The 20,099-nt window shown below is 41.5% G+C and overlaps 1 protein-coding gene across 1 annotated transcript in view; it reads right to left on the bottom strand.

Annotated features, from left to right (window-relative positions):
- Positions 1-13,097, bottom strand: part of LOC150044763 (zinc finger protein 717-like) — a 59,426-nt gene extending 46,329 nt beyond the window's left edge. The window contains exons 1-5 of the mRNA XM_090321161.1: positions 13,020-13,097; positions 12,309-12,365; positions 6,804-6,930; positions 6,246-6,329; positions 3,380-4,291 (exon numbers count right to left, since the gene is read on the bottom strand). Of these exons, the coding sequence (XP_090177287.1) occupies positions 3,380-4,291; positions 6,246-6,329; positions 6,804-6,930; positions 12,309-12,365; positions 13,020-13,097 (1,258 nt within the window). The remainder of the gene's footprint in view (positions 1-3,379; positions 4,292-6,245; positions 6,330-6,803; positions 6,931-12,308; positions 12,366-13,019) is intronic.
- Between the last annotated feature and the right edge of the window lie 7,002 nt (positions 13,098-20,099).

Here is a 20,099-nt window from a genome sequence, read left to right as displayed (position 1 = left end):
CCCTTAGCAAATCTTACCAAAAAAAAGAAGGGAGCATACTGATATAAACAAAATCGCAGATGAAAATGGTAATATCACAACAGAAATTACCAAGATCCAGAGTATCATGAAGGAATACTTCTCAATCCTTTATGCCAACAAATTTGAGAATCTAGAAGAAATGGATGAATTCCTAGCCAATATTAACATACACACACTGAACCAAGAAGAACTAACTTAACTAAACAGGCCTATTTCAAGCACTGAAATCGAAATGGCAATAAGAGAACTTCCACCTAAGAAAAGCCCAAGGCCAGATGGATTCACAGCTGAATTCTATAAGGTCTTCAAAGCAGAGCTCACACCAATACTCCTCAAGCTCTTCAACAAAACTGAAAATGAAGGTTCTTTACCAAACTCATTCTATGAAGCCAGTATAACCCTCATGCCCAAACCAGAGATTCATCAAAGAAAGAAAACTATAGACCTACTTCTTTGATGAACATCGATGCAAAACTTCTCAACAAAATACTGGCCAACCGTTTGCAACAACTCATCAAAAAATTATACACTATGATCAAACAGGTTTCATCACAGGGAGGCAAAGCTGGTTCAACTTATGCAAATCAATTAATATAATTCAACACATCAACAGGAGCAGGGACAAAAATCAAATGATTGTCTCAATAGATGCAGAAAAGGCATTTGACAAGATCCACCCCTTTATGTTAAAAGCTCTGGAGAAATTAGGAATCCATGGAACATTCCTCAATATAATAAAGGCTGTGTATGACAAACTCACAGTTAGTATTATACTTAACGGCAAAAAGCTAAAGCCATTCCCTCTAAAATCAGGAACGAGACAAGGATGCCCACTCTCTCCACTCCTCTTTAACATAGTTTTAGAATTCCTAGCCAGTGCAATGAGGCAAGAAGCAAGCATAAATGGGATCCAAATAGGGAAAGAGGAAGTAAAACTTTCCGTCTTTGCAGATGCCATGATCTTGTATTTAAAGAATCCTATAGACTCTACTCCAAAGTTCCTTGAGCTGATTCAAAACTTTGGAAGGGTAGCAGGATATAAAATTAACCCTCAAAAATCAACTGCCTTCCTCTACGCCAACAGTGAGAGGAATGAGGCAACAATCAGGAAAGCAACTCCTTTCACAATAGCCACCCACAAGGTGACAGGCAAGTTGGATTGCCAAAACCAGGAACTGAGCAATGGACCACGAGGTAAGCCTTTTGTAGCATTTCATTTCCTTGATGTGATGTGCCAAACACTTGCCTCTTATTCTAGTTACATAGGCTTAAGTAAGAGGACTGCATTCTCTGAAGCATCCTTTGAGATTTAAGTAATACTTACCTGATTAAAAAAAAAATGTCTGAGTTAGGTATGGTGGCTCAGGACTGTAAGCTACTCTGGAGGCTGTCATTTGAGGATCAGGATTCAAGGCCAGCCCAGGCAGGAAATACCATGAAACTTGTCTCCATTTCAGCAGTGAGAAACCCAGAAGTACAAGTATGTTTAACAGGCAGCCTATCATCCATAAGGGAAAAGGCCAAGGAAGAGCAAGAATCCTGGGTTCAATCCCTACTCCTGACACACAAACGAGGAACAATGAAATTATTGTACAACTAAGAAGAGCAAGAATCCTGGGTTCAATCCCTACTCCTGACACACAAATGAGGAACAATGAAATTATTGTACAACTAAGAACTCAGACCTGTACTCATCACTAACTCCATGTTGCTTGTGAGAGAGTGAATGCTTTTGTGCTTCCTTCACACAGGTGAGCTGCTGCTCTGGGTTCTCACCCAGTCTTAGACATGGAAGTACACCCACTTTAGCACATCAGCACAAGAAGTTCATTCCAGAATTGTTTAATGTATGTTCTTTAAAAACTGAAGGTGACCACCAGCTGCTACTTTCTACATCAATGGCTAGAATGTAAGAAGTGGTTTGTTTAAGTGAGCTTCATAGAATAGTGATTTCTAATTTGAGTGGGATCAAAAGGGGTCAGTCATTCTCCCTGGCCTGTTCCAAAACTGCTTCCTATGAGGGATTGTACTAAAAACATCCAGTAATCACGGGAAGGAAAATACCTTGCCTTTTAGACAGAAACCATTCAATATTTATCTTTCTCTTGTGTTGATGCTATCTTCCCTACTCACGTTATTGAGTGAAATCACCAGTGCTATACCAGAGTGAAAAGATAATTGATCAATTTCAATGGCTAGCTTCTGATTTCTCAAATATATAAAATAGAATTTATTGGAAGCCTCGGAAATTTTATTAGCCTTTTTTTTTTTTTGCCAGTCCTGGGCTTGAGCTCAGGGCCTGAGCACTGTCCTTGGACTTTCTCAAGGCTAGAGCTCTACCACTTGAGCCTCAGCACCACTTCTGGCTTTTTTCTATGTATGTGGTACTGAGGAATCGAACCGGGTCTTCATGCATGCTAGGCAAGCACTTTAACCACTAGGCCAAACTCCCGGCCCTAGCCTTTTTTTTTTTTTTTGGTAGGTTGTAGGCTTTAACTCTGGATATGGGTGAAGTCCATGAGTTCTTTGGCCCATGGCTAGCACTCTCTGCTAAGTAAGCACTCTGTCACTAAGGTAAATTCTCCCTCTCCTGTGTGTATTCTAGAACATTGATCTATATTTTTTTGGTGAAGAACTTTTAATTCATATGGTTTCTTCTCTTTGTGTGTTCTCTGATGAAAGCTGAGGTATGTCATCTTCTTGAGAAACTTTCCACATTTGTTTCATTCATAGTATTTCTCTCTTGTATGTAAATGAGTTGTGAGCTGTGCCTTCCTGCATTCATAAGGCCTTGATCCCAAATGGTTTTTCTAATGCAGGAGGTGTGACCTCTGCTTAAAAGACAGTGGTCCTTTATAATCTAAGGGTTCTTTCTTGCATGGGTTCTCTGATGAAAACTGAGTTCTTATCTAGTAGAAAGATTTTCCACATTTATTATTCCTAAAGTATCTGATGTGTGTGAATTCTCCTATGTTTACTGAAATTTCACTTCTGCCTGAAGGTCTTTCCACACTGTTTACATTCATAAGGTTTCTCTCCTGTGTGAATTCTTGTATGTATTTTGAGACTTTTTTTGCAGGAGAAGGACTTGTTACAATTCTTACATTCAAAGGGTTTCTCTCCTGTGTGTGTTCTCTGATGAAAATTGAGGTGTACTTTCCACATGTTGTGCATTCATAAGGTTTCTCTCCTGTGTGTATTCTCCAGTGCCTTTGGAAATCATTCTTGTTTCTGAAGGATTTTTCACATTCCTTACATTCAAAAGGTTTTTTTTCTGTGTGTGTTCGCATATGGGAACAGAGATTTGACTTGTGTCTGAAAGACTTTTCACATTCTCTACACTTATAAGGTTTCTCACCGGTGTGAATTCTATTATGCTCAACAAGATTTGACTTCCTCTTCAAGGTCTTTCCACATTGGTTGCATTCATAAGGTTTCTTTTCTGTATGAGTTCTCTGGTGTCTGCTCAGAACTGACACCTGGGTGGAAATTTTCCTACGTCCTTCATATCCAGAAGGTTTCTCTTCGGTGGGTGTTTGAGTTTGGGAAGCGGGGTGTAACTTCTGAGAAACAGATTTTGCATACTGGCTGTACTCATTGGATTGCACCTCTGAATATTTGCTCTGAGGTATTGTAATGGATATTTTCTTTCTTGAACAATCCTCACATTTACCACATGGATTCTCCTCTGTGCACATTTTCTCATGTGCAGTGACTGTAGGTCTTAAGGACAATCTTCTTCCACATACAGTACCTTCAGGTGTTTTCCTTCCTTCCTGATATATCTGGTGGGCAAGGAGAACAGGCCTATCATAGTCTTCTTTGTATTCATTATGGTTTTGAGAGGGCTCTCCCCCATCAACAGAATTATGTCTAAATGATATGGCCTCTGAGTTTAATACCTTTCCTTCTCCACCATATTTAAAATACTGCAGCTCATCTGGACTTTCATCATTTTGAGTGAAATGCTCAGAATATCTGAGGGATTGTTCAACTGCAGGAGACACAGCAGCCCTGTATGCAGCATGCATCTCATCTGGCTTAGTGGAGAGAAGCATGCTCTGACACTCATTGAGCTTGTCAGTCCTCAGCCCTAAGGATTCCTGTTTATTCCTAATCAGCTCTGGCTTACGATTTGAAGTCAACTTAAAAGTTGGTACTAATCTCACTCTTTCCTCCACTGTGTTACTATTCATGCTTTCTACTTCACACACACATTCATCTGGATTTTCCTCACAGGTTTGAATCATGGCTTCCATCTTTTGGACATCTAGAAGGAGTCATAGAAAACAAATACAAATGAGAACCAAAGATTCTGTAATGTAAAGGTAAAGACATTTTCTCCCATCCTAACTGTTAAGAGCTTTTAAAATGTCAAAGTATGTCGGGGGGCCAACTGTGGGGCCAGTGACCTTAGCCCCTGTGACGTCAGTTACCTTGGGCAATGTTAATTGCTTCTCATTTAACCTAATGGTGACTTGATTGCTGTTTTGTATGAATGTAGCCCCTGGCAGTTCCCTAGTTTTAAAAAGAATCTTTAAGGTCAGAACTTGAAATAAACTGGACTACAGTGTTGGGCTCATGGCTATCTGGAGTCTTGGGCTGCTGACTTAGGCTGTAGTCCTCCCGAACCCCATCTGTTTGTCTCCTTTCTATTTTCTTAGTCCTTACCCCCTATTTCAGGAATCCCAATTCGTTGTCGGCTGGCTCCGGCAAAAGTAGGAATTGATTTATGAGAAATGTATGCTTTTCTTGGGCCGGGAATTTGGCCTAGTGATAGAGTGCTTGCCTAGCATGCACAAAGACCGGGGTGAGATTCCTTAGTACCACATATATAGAAAAGCCAGAACTGGTGCTGTGGCCCAAGTGGCAGAGCACTAACCTTGAGGATGGTCCAAGGATACTGCTCAGGCCCGGAGTTCAGTCCCAAGGACTGGCAAAAAACCGAAACGAACAAAAAAAACAACCACAGGGAAATATATGCTTATCTCTCTAGTGTATTAATTAAGTAATACTGATATTTTACAGAGAAAAATGTTTTTCAGTGTTTCCTTTATTCATTTTTTTTTTGCCAGTCCTGGGCTTGAGCGCAGGGCCTGAGCACTGTCCTTGGACTTTCTCAAGGCTAGAGCTCTACCACTTGAGCCTCAGCATCACTTCTAGCTTTTTTCTATACGTGGTACCAAGGAATCGAACCCGGGTCTTCATGCATGCTAGGCAAGCACTTTAACCACTAGGCTAAACTCCCGGTCCACTTACCTCGTCTTTTACTATTTTTTTTTCAAATATTATTAGCTTGATCATGAGAGAAAAGCCGCTTTCTTTACATTTACTTTTGAAAGGATTAATACATCATGCTGCTTTGTTTTTGAACCATTATGTGACTCTCTGCTTTTCACCTAATTGTCTATACATTCAGTTCTAATTTCTCTTTAAGAATTAATTTAGGTATCTATGGGAATTTTAAATTGTGTTTCTCTATCTTCGACAAAGTTTCATCAAATTCCTTTCCTAACACTGCTGCTCCTCAGAACCATGGAAAACCAAGGATACTCCAGCTCACCATCTAGTTAATCATCCTCACTAGACTAAAAGCTTTGGTTCTGGATCTCAGTCTCTGCCCACCACTGATACACTATTTTGGTTTTCAGATTAGAACAGCCCTGATGTATCCCTTATTTGCTCACACATGCAGCTTCCTACTTTGTTTCTCTTTTTGTTAGTTGTGGGACTTGAACTCAGGGCCTGGAAATTCTCCCTGAGCTCTTCAACCAACACTAGTGCACTGACACTTTGAGCCATAGGATCACTTTCAGCTTTCTGAGAGTTATTTAAAGAGAAGCGTCTAAAGAACTTTAATTCCGGGGCTGGCTTTGAAATGAGGTCCGCAGATCTGAGCCTTCCGAGCAGCTACAATTACAGGTGTGAGCCACCAGCACCTGGTAGAAAATGAAATCTCATTTTCTTCATTATTCACTTTATTCTTTTTGTTCCATAGTGACTTCCACAACAAGAAAGAAATTGCTAACTTTACTGTCACAGAGAAATTAGTAGATCTCCATATGAATTCTTGTTTCACAGGCCTTTGACACAAAGAATCACCTAGCTTTCTGACACACACAGGACCCAGGGAAATCAGCAATATTATTGCTCCATACAGCACAAGAAGAACTTATCCTCTGAGTACAGGCCTCAGCATCACTCTGTATCATGATGTCACTCACCTGTGAAGTTCTTGTCAGAGGCTCCCCATGGTTCTGTACCTTGCTCCAGCTTGGCAATCAATGGAGGTTTAGCAAAACAGTGCCCTGCTAATAAGAAGTAGTGGAGAACTATTGCTCATGCTGGGTCATCACTGCTCTAGGATGTCACACATATTGTTCACAAGGCTGATCCTAATCTTGTTTCTCTTATCTCACTGGTTGCATGGTTGACTAGCCCAGAACTTTGCATTTAGTTGGCTAATTGATTGTGTGGCATGAACTCAGATCTTTTGCTTCAAGCTACAATTCTATCAGTTTGAGTCCAGGAACCACTTCCAGTCTTGAGTAGTTAATTGGAGATAAGAGCCTCATGAGGATTTTTCTTCCATGGATGACTTCAACCCCAAATTCTCAGATTTCAGCCCCTAAGGAGCTGAGATTACAGGAGTGAAGCACCACAACCAGTGCCTGATTTAGAGTATAAATCCTGCAGCCTGAAATCTTACACTCCAATAACACAAATATTATTCACTACAAAACATGACAATGACCGTCTACATTATTATGATTTTTGCTCACCCAAGGACACCAAGTTGCTGTAGGTATCTACCATGACATCCCTATACATGGTTCTCTGGGCAATGTTCAGGATCTGCCACTCCTGCCAGCTGAAGTCCACAGCCACATCATCAAATGACACCAGCTTCTGTAACAGCACATTTCCATCAAGTCATTAACCGTGAGGCAAAAGAATACCAAGTCTGGAAATTCACTCTTGTATATATACGGTTTATCTTACATCAAATGTGTGGAGCTTACTCTGTTATCTATACAGTAAGATACAGACAAATTAAGAGAAATATTTATCTCTATATTAACTTAGTAATTAGTAATACAAAAGTTCTGCTGCTAGCATTAGAGACAGAGTAACTTCTAAGGAGTTAATAACCTGGATTGATGAAATTAATTATACATAGGTGTCTGAAAAAGTGTCTTTAGCTTAATATGATAAAATTTACTACTTCTCAGGGTAACCATGAAGTAAACAACTTATTTTTCCATATTTTCATAGTCTTCCTCACTGAATATCCTAATTTATTCTTTTATAAAAAGCTCTCATAAGCAATCAGAACAGATTCAGGACATCACATGGAATACATATGCCATTAAGACATATGTGACAAGTAGAGTGTCCAAGGGAATGCTGAAGTGAGTGACAATACTCAAGAATGTAGCTAATGGAAATAAAAAAAAAAGAATGGAACTCATGGGCCAGGAGTGTAGCATAGTGGTACAGTGCTTGCCTAGAATGCATGAAGCCCTGGGTTCAAATTCTTGGTACCACAATTGCTAGAGTCCTAGGCTTGAGAAAGCCTAAGGACATTGCCCAGGATCTGAGTTCTAAACCCAGGACTGGCAAAAAAAAAGTACATTGATAATTTCCGGATAAGATCATTCACTAATAGGTCATCTAAATTTTAATTGATCATGCTTCAGAAAAATAACAAACCATGCCAACATAGTCATATACCCAAGACAAGGTAATTAAAATAGTTAATGTTTAGGTAATTATAAAGGAATGTATAGACAATATATTTTATGTAACTTCTCTGAAAGGATTTGTAGAAGGGAAACTTATAGCACCATATTCATGATTCCTAATGCGTGAAGATTCAATATATAAATACCTAAGTGCATTAAAAACAAAGTATACAGATTAGAGATATAGATTCATTTATATTGCATATGGATTGGTAATATAGATTCATTAATATTGTATATACTTGCTAAACATGAGGCCCTGAGTTCAAATAATTACTCAACAGAAAAAAATGGGCAATGGATTCACATTATAGATGGAATTATTTCATTGAAAAGTAACTATATTGTATGTCATATACTGGCACTGTGAGAATATTGCACACTTTTACAGTAATACTACAGTGAAGTACAGTCATCATGTACATTTCCTATTTCTGCCATGACCAAGAATAAGACTGGGCAGGACATTTATTTACTTGCAGTTCTATAGAATAACAAAAATATTTTATGCATGCTTAACTTCTTCTGAAACTCTAGGCATTAGCCTGAGGATGGCCTTGTTCTGCGCATAAAATTTCTAGTAGGGCTATGAGTTTGGCCTGATGGTAGTAGAGTGTTTGCCTAGCATGCACAAAGACCCAGGTTCAATTCCACGGTACCACATACATAGAAAAGAGCCGATGTGGTGCTGAGGGTAGAGTGGTAGAGCTCCAGCCTTGAGAAAGTCAAAGGACTGTGCTCAGACCCCGAGCTCAAACCCAGGACAGGCAAAACACTAAATAAATAAATAAAATTTCTAGTTAATTCTGTATGAAGAAAACAGTCAAACTATCAGACTAGATTATAGCTACTACATAATAAATAGCCTTTTCAAAGGAATATACTAGGCCCTGTATATTTGTGAATTGCACAGATGCACAGAGCAATGGAACCAATATATTTTAAAAGCTTTGGCATCTGTACTAAACAGGCAGTCTTTGAACTATTATTACCTTAATAATCAGTCAAAAGAGATCTATAGTAAATATACAAAAAACAAGTACAAAGATATCCTAAGCAAAAGTCCATAAGGAAAAATACAAATGGTGGGAATATGAAAGGAAATAAACATCAGTACAAATTGTATGACCACAGCTACAGACCATTTATAATAACGAATACATCAAACATGTGCATAATAAAAGTTGCAATGGTAAAAAGCAAAGTCTCAAAAGACATGCTTAAAAGGAACTCTGGGGCCCCGAGTTTGGCCTAGTGGTAGAGTGCTTGCCTAGAATGCACAAACACATGGGTTCAATTCCTCAGTACCACATATGTAGTAAAAAGTCGGAAGTATTGCTCAGACTCATGTGGTAGAGCTCTAGCCTTGAAAAAGTCCAAGGACAGTGCTCAGGCCCAGGACAGTGCTCAGGCCCTGAGCTCAAGCCCAGAAATAGCAAAAAAAAAAAAAAAAAGAAAAGAAAAAAGTGTCTCAGTTTATAATTTGCAACGATTTTCCTATATATTGGGTAAGAAAAATGTCAGTTCTGGCCAGGCCAGATGGCTCCTGCCTGTAAACGTAGCAATTCAGGAGGGCTGATATCTGAGATCAAGGTCCAGAGACAGCCCTGAACAAATGGACCAGAGTCTTTCATCTCCAATTAACCTAAAGAAAACAGTAAGTGGATTGGCTCCAGGGTAGGGCAGTGGCCTCTAGCTGAAGAGCTCTGGGACAATGCCCAAGCCCAGGAGTAGGATTTAAGGCTTGAGCTAATAAGTTCAGGGCCAGTACCCAGGTTCAGTTCAAGTCACATGACCCACAAAAAATAAAAAACAGGGCCGGTAGTTTGGCCTAGTGGAAAAGTCCTTGCCTCATGTGCACGAGGCCCAGGTTCGATACCTCAGTACCACATAAATAGAAAAAAAAAAAAGCTCTACCCTTGAGAAAGTGCAAGGATAGTGCTCAGGCCCTGATCTCAGGCCTAGGACTGGCAAAATAAATGAATAAATAAATACATAAATAAACAAATAAATAAATGTAAAAAAAAAAAGTCAATTCTGGCTGGGGTTTGCCCTAGTGTCTGCCTAGCATACATAAAAACCCAGGTTCGATTCACCAGTACCACATCCTCAGGGATGCAAAGAAAAAAAAAAGGTAAGAAAGAAAGAAAATAAAATGTCAATTCTATGAGCCAAAGGAAAATTGATCAATAAGGAAAACTAGTTCCTGACAGGGAGTTTGGCCCACTGGTAGAGTGCTTGCCTACTGAGCATACGCGAAGAACTGAGTTCAATTCCTCAATATCACATGCACAGAAAAAAACTGCACAAAGTGAAGTCAAAAGAAGATCATTTGAAGAAAAGAAAAAGGTGAGACATATGACAGTGGTGGGACCAGAAGCATAGCCTAGTGGTAGAGTGCTTGCCTAGCATGGAGGAAGACCCAGACTGGATTCCTCAGACAGTATGCCATACACAAAAAAGCCAGAAGTGGTGCTGTGGCTCAAGTGGTAGAGTGCTAGCCTTGACGAGAGCCCAAGGACAGAGCTGAGGCCCACAGTCCAAGCCCCAGGATTGGCCAAAAAACAAGAAAAGAAAAGGAAAGAAGGAAGAAACAAAAGAAGGAAGGAAGAGGGATTGAGAATAAGAAAAATAAAAAGGGACACATGTAGCCTAATTTTCACAAACCACAAAACTGTCCCAGAAGCATGTATGGAGAGAAAGTTGTATACATGCAGCTTTATCTCTCCTCCAGCACACTTGAAGTTGTGTGTGGACACACTATTTCAGCTGCTCCACTAGTACTTCATTAAGCTACATTTATTTATGTTACTCGTGGGGATGTGATGTCTCACTCTCTGCTAGTAAACCTTCCATGAGAAGTCACTTCCCCATTGTCACTGAATCCCATAACAAGTGTGCTTACTTTTTCTTACATCAGAAAAATTAAAAAAACAACCGGAAGCAAATTAGCACTCAATGTATACAGAACGTAAAATTTTATAATCTTTATCTCTTCATATTTTTAAATCTTCAACCCCCGTAGGTTCACAAAATGGAAGGTAAAACCCAGACAAAAAGCAACTCACCACAGATCTTCTCATTTTTTCTTTCTTTTGACAATGAACAGAAGATTCTGGAAGAATGGCTGGGAGAAAAAGCAAATGAGGTGGTTAGGAAAGAGTCTGTATGGTTTTGCCCCATTTTTTTACTGCACAACACAGACTATTTAGGCTGAAGAAGCATAAGGCCTTCTATAGACTCTTTTATATCTCAAGTATAGCAATAAACTCTCTGCTAAAGAAGAATCCAGTCCATTAGATGTTAGGTAGATAGTATACAAGCAATTCATCTCTAGATTAATAGATATACAGAATTCATAAAAGCTAATGTTTGCCTGGGTGGGGAGTGTGGCCTCGTGGTACAGTGCTTGCCTGGCATGCATGAAGCCCCTGGTTTGATTCCGTGATACAACATGCACAGAAAAAAGCCAGAAGTGGTGCTGTGGCTCATGTGGTACAGCTGTAGCCTTGAAAATGCTCAAGGACACTGTCCATGCCCTGAGTTCAAGTCCAGAACTGGAAAAAAGCAAAAGAAATGTTCCTACATAAAACAGTTAACTAATTGAAACTAAAAGGAAATCAAACCTTCATTAAAACTGGTTTTTATGGGGCTGGGAGTTTGGCCTAGTGGTTAAAGTGCTTGCCTAGCATGAATGAAGACCCGGGTTCGATTCCTCGGTACCCCACATACATAGCAAAAAGCCAGAAGTGGTGCTGAGGCTCAAGTGGTAGAGAAAGTCCAAGGACAGTGCTCAAGCCCTGAGCTCAAGCCCAGGACTGGCAAAAAAAAAAACAAAAAAAAAACAAACAAAAAAATGAGTTTTTATTAAAATGCATTGAGGCATTTTTAAACATTTTTTTTAGAAATTCAAAGGTATATAAGGACTGCATTTGTGTACTGCCTCATCTATTTACATACTAAATACCACAAGAAACATGCATTTATAACTCAGTATTTTTCACTCAAATTTATATAGGAGAAGTGAATCTGATATGTAAATCTTGTGTAATGATGTTTCAATAAAGGCTATCAAAATGCACATTGCTGTATATTCAGACACTCAGAGAACCCTTGTGCAATGATTTGCAATTTGTCATTTAACCTGCTTTTGTCAAAAGGCCATCAGTAAAGATGATACAAGTCCTTAATGCTGACTTTCCTAAACAGTCAAGTGAAGAACATTGTCCAGCCTGCTGGAGACACAGGGCCTAATAAAGATGCAACAGAAAATACCGGTCAAAGGCGTGTCTCAATCCAACTCATACATCCTGAGCCAAAGAACCAGAAGATTATAGTCTTTTCTCAGGTCTTTTTCTGCCCAGGCTGGCTTTGAACCTTGATGCTCAGATCTCAGCCTCCTGAGTAGCTAGGATTAAAAGCCTGAGCCACGTTGCCCAGGTTATACTTCTTAGAGCAGATTGTCAAACATGGAGAATACTAGCTAAACCTTCAGTATATGGACAATCTACAAATTATGAAACCTTCAGCAAGATACATTACCTCAAATTTCCTTCTGTAATTTTTCTTAAAAGGGCAAAGATCTCGGAGTGACACTTCCTAAAATGCCAGCAAGAACCAATATATAGGAACTAGAATTATTAAGTCCAAGGATGGGATATTTGGAATTAAATGTGAGAGATCATGTACTAAATGACTGTGGGAGTGGCCACAATAAGCTAGTAAAAATGGGATTAGGGAGTAGTGCCTAGACAGATCCTTTCATTTGTCTCCTGTTCCCCTCTAATAACTAGGTTCCAGCTTATTCCTCGGCCCAGCTCCTCTCACCTCCTGAAAGTTGGTCTAAACCTTCCCAAATCACCAAGTGACTGAATGTTGGAAGAAAGACTACCACGTCCATTTTGTGCTCTGCAGAAGTAGAACCAATGATTCCTTAAGGGAAGGAGAGCTAAAACCGGCTTCCTCTTCCTGTGCTTTTCTCCTCTGCTCTGTAGGGCTTGTCAGAGTGGGTGAAGTCTGTCCTTTAGGAGGGAGACTCCTGGTCACAGGGTGTCTTTCAAACATCTCTAGGCTCCATTCCTAAAACCACAGCACCAGCACACACTACTCCAATATCCCATGAACAATGACTCCAGACACAAGGACGTGTGCACACCTGCGTGAACTCAAGCCAGGCCAGCTAAGAAGGCCAACAAAGCAGGAGCAGAGCAAACATGTCTTGAGAAACAACACAGAACCCCAATCCCAGCTCACTGTCCTAAGACCTTCCACAATTCCACCACAGTCATGCCCTGGCTCGTCCTCCAGCTGGGCACAGTGATAACATCCCATGGCTGACACAGCACTCTCTCTCAGTCATGGAGGGAAATGCACAGCTCCTGCTTCTCCTGGTCTGCAGGGCCCAGCTTGCTCTCCCGGCGTCCAGAGCCAGTTTCTGGCACCTGGAGGAGACCCGAGAGCTGATGGCAGCGACACTCATGAACCCCGAGTGGAGGAACACGTGCAGGTCGACTCTGCTTCCGTGCCCCAGCCCCAGCTCCCCACCTGACATGGGCTCCCCACCTGACATGGGCTCCACAGCCTGAGATCCGTTCAAGTACAGCTGGGCGCCTGCCTCAGGGGACTCCAACCTACAGAACGCCATGTGAGTCTTCTGAGGAATCCAGCAGGAAGCAGAAGAGGCACATGTGGGAAATTTCAAAGGGAAAACCCTAAGCTGTGGGCGGGAATGCGCAGGCGCAAAAAGGATCTTCTGCTTTCCCAGTCCGCCCCAAAACAAACTTCCTCCACTACCAAGGTCTCTGCTCTGCCCTAAAACTACAACTCCCACAATGCACGGCAGCACCTTGGTGGAAGTGGGCTCCTTTCAGAGGATCCACCACTGTCAGAACCTCGGTCCCAGGTGTGGCTGAAGATACTGGAAAGTTTCTCTTCCAATCTTGGAACTGTGGTGACTTTTTCCTTCAAGTTACTGTTTGCCTCTTGAAGCATTGTAAGAACAAGCAGAAAACAAAATAGTATGGGGAGCTCTAGATGTAACATTGATTGTTACATCATATTAACAAACAAGTATTCAAAAGGAATCTCTATATATAATCAATAGCACTTAGTTTTTAGAACATAATCAAAATTAGGCTAAGGGTTTGTATATCATAGATACATATGAATCTATGTAATAAAACATTATGTCTATAGAGTCATAGGTTTTTATGTCTATGTAGTTCTGTTTATATTTCCAATACCATATCCATAGCATTTGGTGTACAAATATTGAGTCCTCACTCCTGTACTGTTTGGATCTAATAGCCACATATTAAAGATACCAGGTGCTGGACTGACAGTTTGGCCTAGTGGTTAAAGTGCTTGCCTAGCATGCATGAAGACCCGGGTTCGATTTCTCGGTACCACATACCTAGAAAAAAGCCGGAAGTGGTGCTGAGGTTCAAGTGGTAGAGTGCTAGCCTTGAGAAAGTCCAAGGAGAGTGCTCAGGCCCTGAGCCCAAGCCCAGGACTGGCAAACAAAAAAATAAATAAAAACAAATAAAGATAGCAGGTGCCTTTTGTTCCCTTGGTCTTGACTTGTCTCACTCACATCTTACGGATGTCCCTGACCGGTCAGTATGATTCTCTATGCTAGGTGTGGAATAAAACTTTAACTCCTGCTTTTCTGTCAGACTCGTTCCTTTGATCACAGACCCTAATATTGGCTAGCACTCTCCCACTTGAGCCACAGTACCACTTTCCAGTTTTCAGGTGGCTAATGGGAGATAAAAGCCTCACTGACTTTTTGCCCAGGCTGGCCTTTAACTGCAATCCTCACATCTCAGCCTCATGAGTAGCTTAGATTACAGGCATGAGCCACTGGCACCCAAATCTGGTTCTTTCTTTAAAAGTTGTTTGTTCCAGTACCTACTGTATGTGCTATTTTTTTACCCCCCAGGGGTGGGCTTGAACTCAGGGCCTGAGCACTGCGAATGTCAGTTCTGTGAACCAGCTTGACTTTCCCCAAAATCCATTCCCTATAGGCATTTCCCATCTTCTTGACAAAGGAGAACTTGACTCAACTCAGGGGCTGTGAATTCCCTGATGACAGCTCAGATTACAAGAGCAGCTTAACCAGGTGAAGTTACCAGAATTCCTCCCCCACCCTATGCCCTCAGCCTGCCAAGAAACTCCCTCCCTTTCCTTTGTCGTCAGAGCAGTGCATCAGAAGCCCAAACAGCAATGGTGTGAGTGGTTTCCCAGCCATCACTCAAGTATGTTGAGATGCCATTGGCCACCTGTATATGGCCAAGCAGAAACACATGGCTGGTGGCCTATAAAAGTGGCCTGTGAGATTAGACGAGGTAGCTCTCTCACTCACATCTTAGAGATGGCCCTGACCCGTCAGTGTGATTCTCGATGCTAGGCATGGAATAAAACTCTGTTTAACTCCTGCTTTTGTGTCAGACTCGTTCCTTTGATCTCAGACCCTAATATTGGGGGACTGGACCCTAGCAGTTTGCAGGCAAGATCAGGGAATGTGGGATCCCTCCCCCTTTCCCAGAAAGACCTAACCAAATATAAAAGTTGTGTGAGTTGTGGGTAATTCCCCCCACGAGGTCCTGTCACAATGTGAAAGATCCAGCATGGAGAAATTGTGTTGAAATCATGATGTGAACCTGGAAATGGGGCTGGAGGGAAGCTAAGGAGCATGGCCTAGGACTGCTTGACTTTGGCTGTGGAGGAAAGTGGATGTCTCCTAATAGAAAATTAAGTTAAAAATCAGTCACATATTGAGTTTCTCAACGCAGCTCAAGCAGGTCTCTTGTAAGGGAAGGTTATGGGAGGAGATGACTGGTTAATTGCTGGAAATCACTTAGCCACTAATTCTTCCTGCTTGGGTAAGTGGTAACCCTCACGTCGATAGGTTCATTTTGTATGCTTGCAATGCAGCCATCATCCGCCTAGATCATGATGACACAGCTTAAAACTATTGGTCAGCTACCTGGGGTGGGACTACATGAGTCTCTGTGTTTTCTCACTGGTTGAACGAGGACCAATGAGAGATTTGCATGCCTGTTTGGTTTAACGTGACTGGGTACTGTTCGTCCCCGTCTCTCTATGAGTCAAATCCCCTCGTCCCATGCTGGAGGGCACCACATTTCTACTATCTGAGTAGTGAGGTGCCATTCCACAGTAAGAAAGGACCCTTGCCCCCCCTTTTTTTTGGAGTCAGCAAATTTTGTGATTTCCTATTTTTTTTGGGTAATGGGACTTGAACTCTAGGCCTGGGCCCTGTCCCAAGCTCTCTGGCTCAAGGCTACCACACTACCCCTTGAGCCCCAGTCCCACTTCCAGTTTTAGAGGTTAAATGGAGATAAGAGTCTCAGGTCCTTTTGTACATAGGCTGGCTTTGAACCTTGATCCTCACATCTGAGCCTCCTGAGAAGCTAGGATGATAGGCATAAGCCACCATGCCCAGCCTATTCATGAAACCTTGAGCTTTTTGTTATTTTGGTTGTTTCTCAATTTTGCCTTTTATTTTAAGTCCCCACCCGGCCATCTTTAATTTTAGTCCTGAGGCTTGAACTCAGAGCTTGGGCACAGTCTGGGAGCATTTGCTGTGCTTTACTTGCCTTTCCTATAACAATGATGTGATAGGACCAAGAGATTAGCCCAATATAGAGAAGCCACAATTTAGGAATTTATATCCTGGGTCCTTATTAAAAAGCAGGCTGCTGGGCCAGGAGTTTGGCCTAGTGGTAGAATGCTTGCCTAGCGTGCACCAAAACTCTGGTGCAATTCCTCAGTACCATATTCATAGAAAAGCCAGAATTAGTGCTGTAACTCAAGTGATAAAGCTCTACCCTACAGAAAGGCCAAGGACAGAGGTCAGGTCCTGAGTTCAAGCCCAGGACTACTGGACTTCTTTCACAAAGACCAGGCCCTAACACAGTCAGAGTTTGCACCAAATTTTGCTTTTTTTGTTTTTTGGGGGCAGGGTGGGGGGAGCAATGTGGAACAGCAAGACCCTAGGGCTTGGGCACTATCTCTGAGCTCTTTAGCTCAAGGTTAGTCTTCTACAACTTGAGCCACACTGCCACTTATACAATGCCATCCACCTTATTCTAGAAATTATAAACTTGGTCAAGCTTTTTGTATCTATGTAGATGAAAGGGGTTTCATTCCAACCTTCTATAAAATGTCTGAGCGGCTCTACTCTTGAGAAAGTCCAAGGACACTGGTCAGGCGCTGAGCTCAAACCAAGGACTCCCCCCCACCGCAAAAAAAGTTTGAGCCTCTGAATTATTCAAAAAAGGCTCAAAGAATTTCCATCTGGTAAAACCCATTTTTTTCTTGACCCCTACTTCTAAAAGAGTAATTTTTAGATGCTCTGAAGAATAAGATTCCTCCCTCCCTCCCTCCCTCCCTCCCTCCCTCTCTCCCTCCCTTTCAAGGCCTAGCATGTTTGCCGAGGCCTCTACTACTCAGGTACAACTCAGAACCAAAGATTTGTATCCTCTTCAAATATCCATCAAATGAAGGAGCAATGACAACTTTCTAAAAAAAAAGGAAAAATACTCAGCAGCCTGAGATCTGAGGCTCACAGTTCAAAATCTGCCATTGCAATATAGTTGAGCAGTATTTCAAACTTATTTTTAACTACTAAAAGACAGAAGTGAGTTGTGCTTCTAGAAATAAGAACACCAACTTTCGCTAAAAAAAAATCTGAAAAACCCCAAAACAAAACAACAACAAAAACAAACTCTCACGCTGAGCTCACTACTGCAAGTTCAGAAAAAAAAAATGAAACACTTCTTTCTAGCAGATTTACCTTGAATAAAGGAAATATTAGAATCCTTGCATGTTTTTCTAGCTACATAGGCTTATGTAAGAGGACTGCAGTCTCTGAAGCATCCCTTTAGGTTTAAGCAATATTTTCGTGATTTAAAAAAATAAATGTCTGAGTTGGGCACGGTGGCTCACGCCTGTAATCCTAGCTAATCTGGAGGCTGGGATCTGAGGATGCAAGGCCAGTCCAGTCAGGAAATACCATTAAGAATTGTCTCCAGTTCAGCAGTGAAAAACCCAGAAGGAGAGTTATGGTTAACAGGGAGCCTACCATCCATAAGGGAAAAAGCCAAGGAAGAGCAAGAATCCTGGGTTCAATCCCTACTCCTGACACACACAATCTAGGAACAATGAAATTATTGTACAACTAATAATTCAGACCCTTATTCATCAATAACTGGTTCCATGTTGCTTGTGAGAGTGAATGCTTTTGTGCTTCCTTCACACAGGTGAGCTGCTGCTGTGGATTCTCACCCAGTCTTGGACATGGAAATAGGCCCTCTTTAGCATATCAGCAGGAGGTCATTCCAGAATTATTTAATATTATCCTTTGAAAACTGAAGATGACCCCCAGCTGCTTTCTACATTAATGGCTAGAGATTTAACAAGCGGTTTGTTTCAGCGAGCTTCATAGAACAGTGATTTCTAATTTGAGTGGGATCATAAGGGGTCAGTCATTCTCACTGGCTTGTTCCAGAACTCTTTCCTATGAGTGATTATACTAAAAACATCCAGTAATAACACGAAGGAAAATCTTTTCCCTTTTTGATAGAAACCATGTAATATTTGCCTTTCACTCAGTTTACTAAGTGAAATCACCAGTGCTATAACAGTGTGAAAGGACAATTGATAAATTTCAATGGCTAGGTTCTGATTTCTCAGGTAGATGACACAGAATTTATTGAATGCCTTTGAGGTTTAATGTCTTGCCTTTATTTACTTACTTATTTATTTATTTGTTGGTTGGTTGGTTGGTTGTAGGGCTTGAACATTGGATCTGGGCACTGGCACTGAGTTCTTCAGCCCAAGGCTAGCACTCTCCCATTTGAGCCACTGTACCACTTGCCAGTTTTCAGGTGGCTAATAGGAGATGAAAGCCTCACTGACTTTTGTGCCAAGGCTGGCCTTGAACTGCAATCCTCACATCTCAGCCTCGTGAGTACCTAGAATTACAGGCATGAGCCACTGGCACCCAGTTCTGGTTCTTTCTTTAAAAGATGTCTGTTCCAGTGCCTACTCTATGTGCTATTCTTTTTTCTTAATCCCCCCCCCCCAGTGCTGGGCTTGAACTCAGGTCCTGGGCACTGCAAATGTCAGTTCTGTAAAGCAGCTTGGTTGTGAAGGGACCCCTTTCTTGACTTCCCTCCAAATCCATCTCCTATAGGCATTTCCCATCTTCAGGTCAAAGGAGTACTTGACTCAACTCAGTGCTGTAAATTCCCTGATAACAGCTCAGATTACAAGAGCAGCTTAACCAGGTGGAGTTACCAGAATTCCTCCCCCAACCCACCTCCTTAGCCTGCCAGAAAACTCCCTCTCTTTCCTTTGTTGTCAGAGCAGTGCACAAGAATCCCAGTAGATGATAGGTCAGTTCAAACAGCAAAGGCTTCAGTGGTCTTCCCAGCCATCCCTCAAGTCTGTTGAAATTCCATTGGCCACCTGTGTATGGCCAAGCCCAACCACATGGCTGGTGGCCTATAAAAGTAGCTAGGGACCTGAAAAGCTTAGCCTATTTTACCAAGGGGTTGCCAGGATTCCATTTTAGGAGCAATATTTTACTGTAAACTGTAGATCATATAAAACATCTAACAACCACACAAACTTTTTCTTTGGCTACAATAATGTAGTTCACTTATCACCCATTTGCAAAGGCATTTCCCTGATTCTCTTGGGATCTTAATCTCTGAGACTCTGCTTCAGTTGTCACTGTAGGCCTAAACAGATCAATAGGGACACAGCCTCAGGTCCACAAACTTTTCTGAATGTGTGGCTGGTGTTCAACCCAAATCTTCCTTAACGACTGCAAGTGCTGGGCTTGAACTCATGGCCTGGGCATTGTCCTTGGAATTTCGTCAAGGCTAGAGCTCTACAACTTGACCTCAGCACCACTTCTAGCTTTCTTTTTTTCTGTTCATGTGATATTGAGGACGTCCTGCACATTAGGCAAGCACTCTACCACTAGTCCATGCTCTCAGCCCCAATTATTCTATCTTTAACCCACTCTTTGATCCCACTGTTTTGGAATATTGTTGTCTTTTTCCTATTTGCCTGCCTTTTCCACCTTTTTATAACTAAGCTTTCTTCACCGTGGAAACATTTCAGGTCAAATGTTGGGATACAGACACCATAACTTCCCTTGGTGGGTTTGTGTATAGCTTGGCCTTTTCTCCTCTCAATCAAAATGGTCATTCGTGGAATACATTCTCCATAAAGAAGAGTATTAAGATTTTTTTCTTCAAAGTGCCAAATCCAGAGTTACATGGGTAAGGACACATTTTT

The sequence above is a fragment of the Megascapheus bottae genome, chromosome 29, assembly GCF_031878675.1.
Source record: "Megascapheus bottae isolate mThoBot1 chromosome 29, mThoBot2.hap1, whole genome shotgun sequence".
NCBI lineage: Eukaryota > Metazoa > Chordata > Mammalia > Rodentia > Geomyidae > Megascapheus > Megascapheus bottae.
Note: the sequence above shows the minus strand (reverse complement) of the source record. Positions and strands in the feature narration are given on the sequence as shown.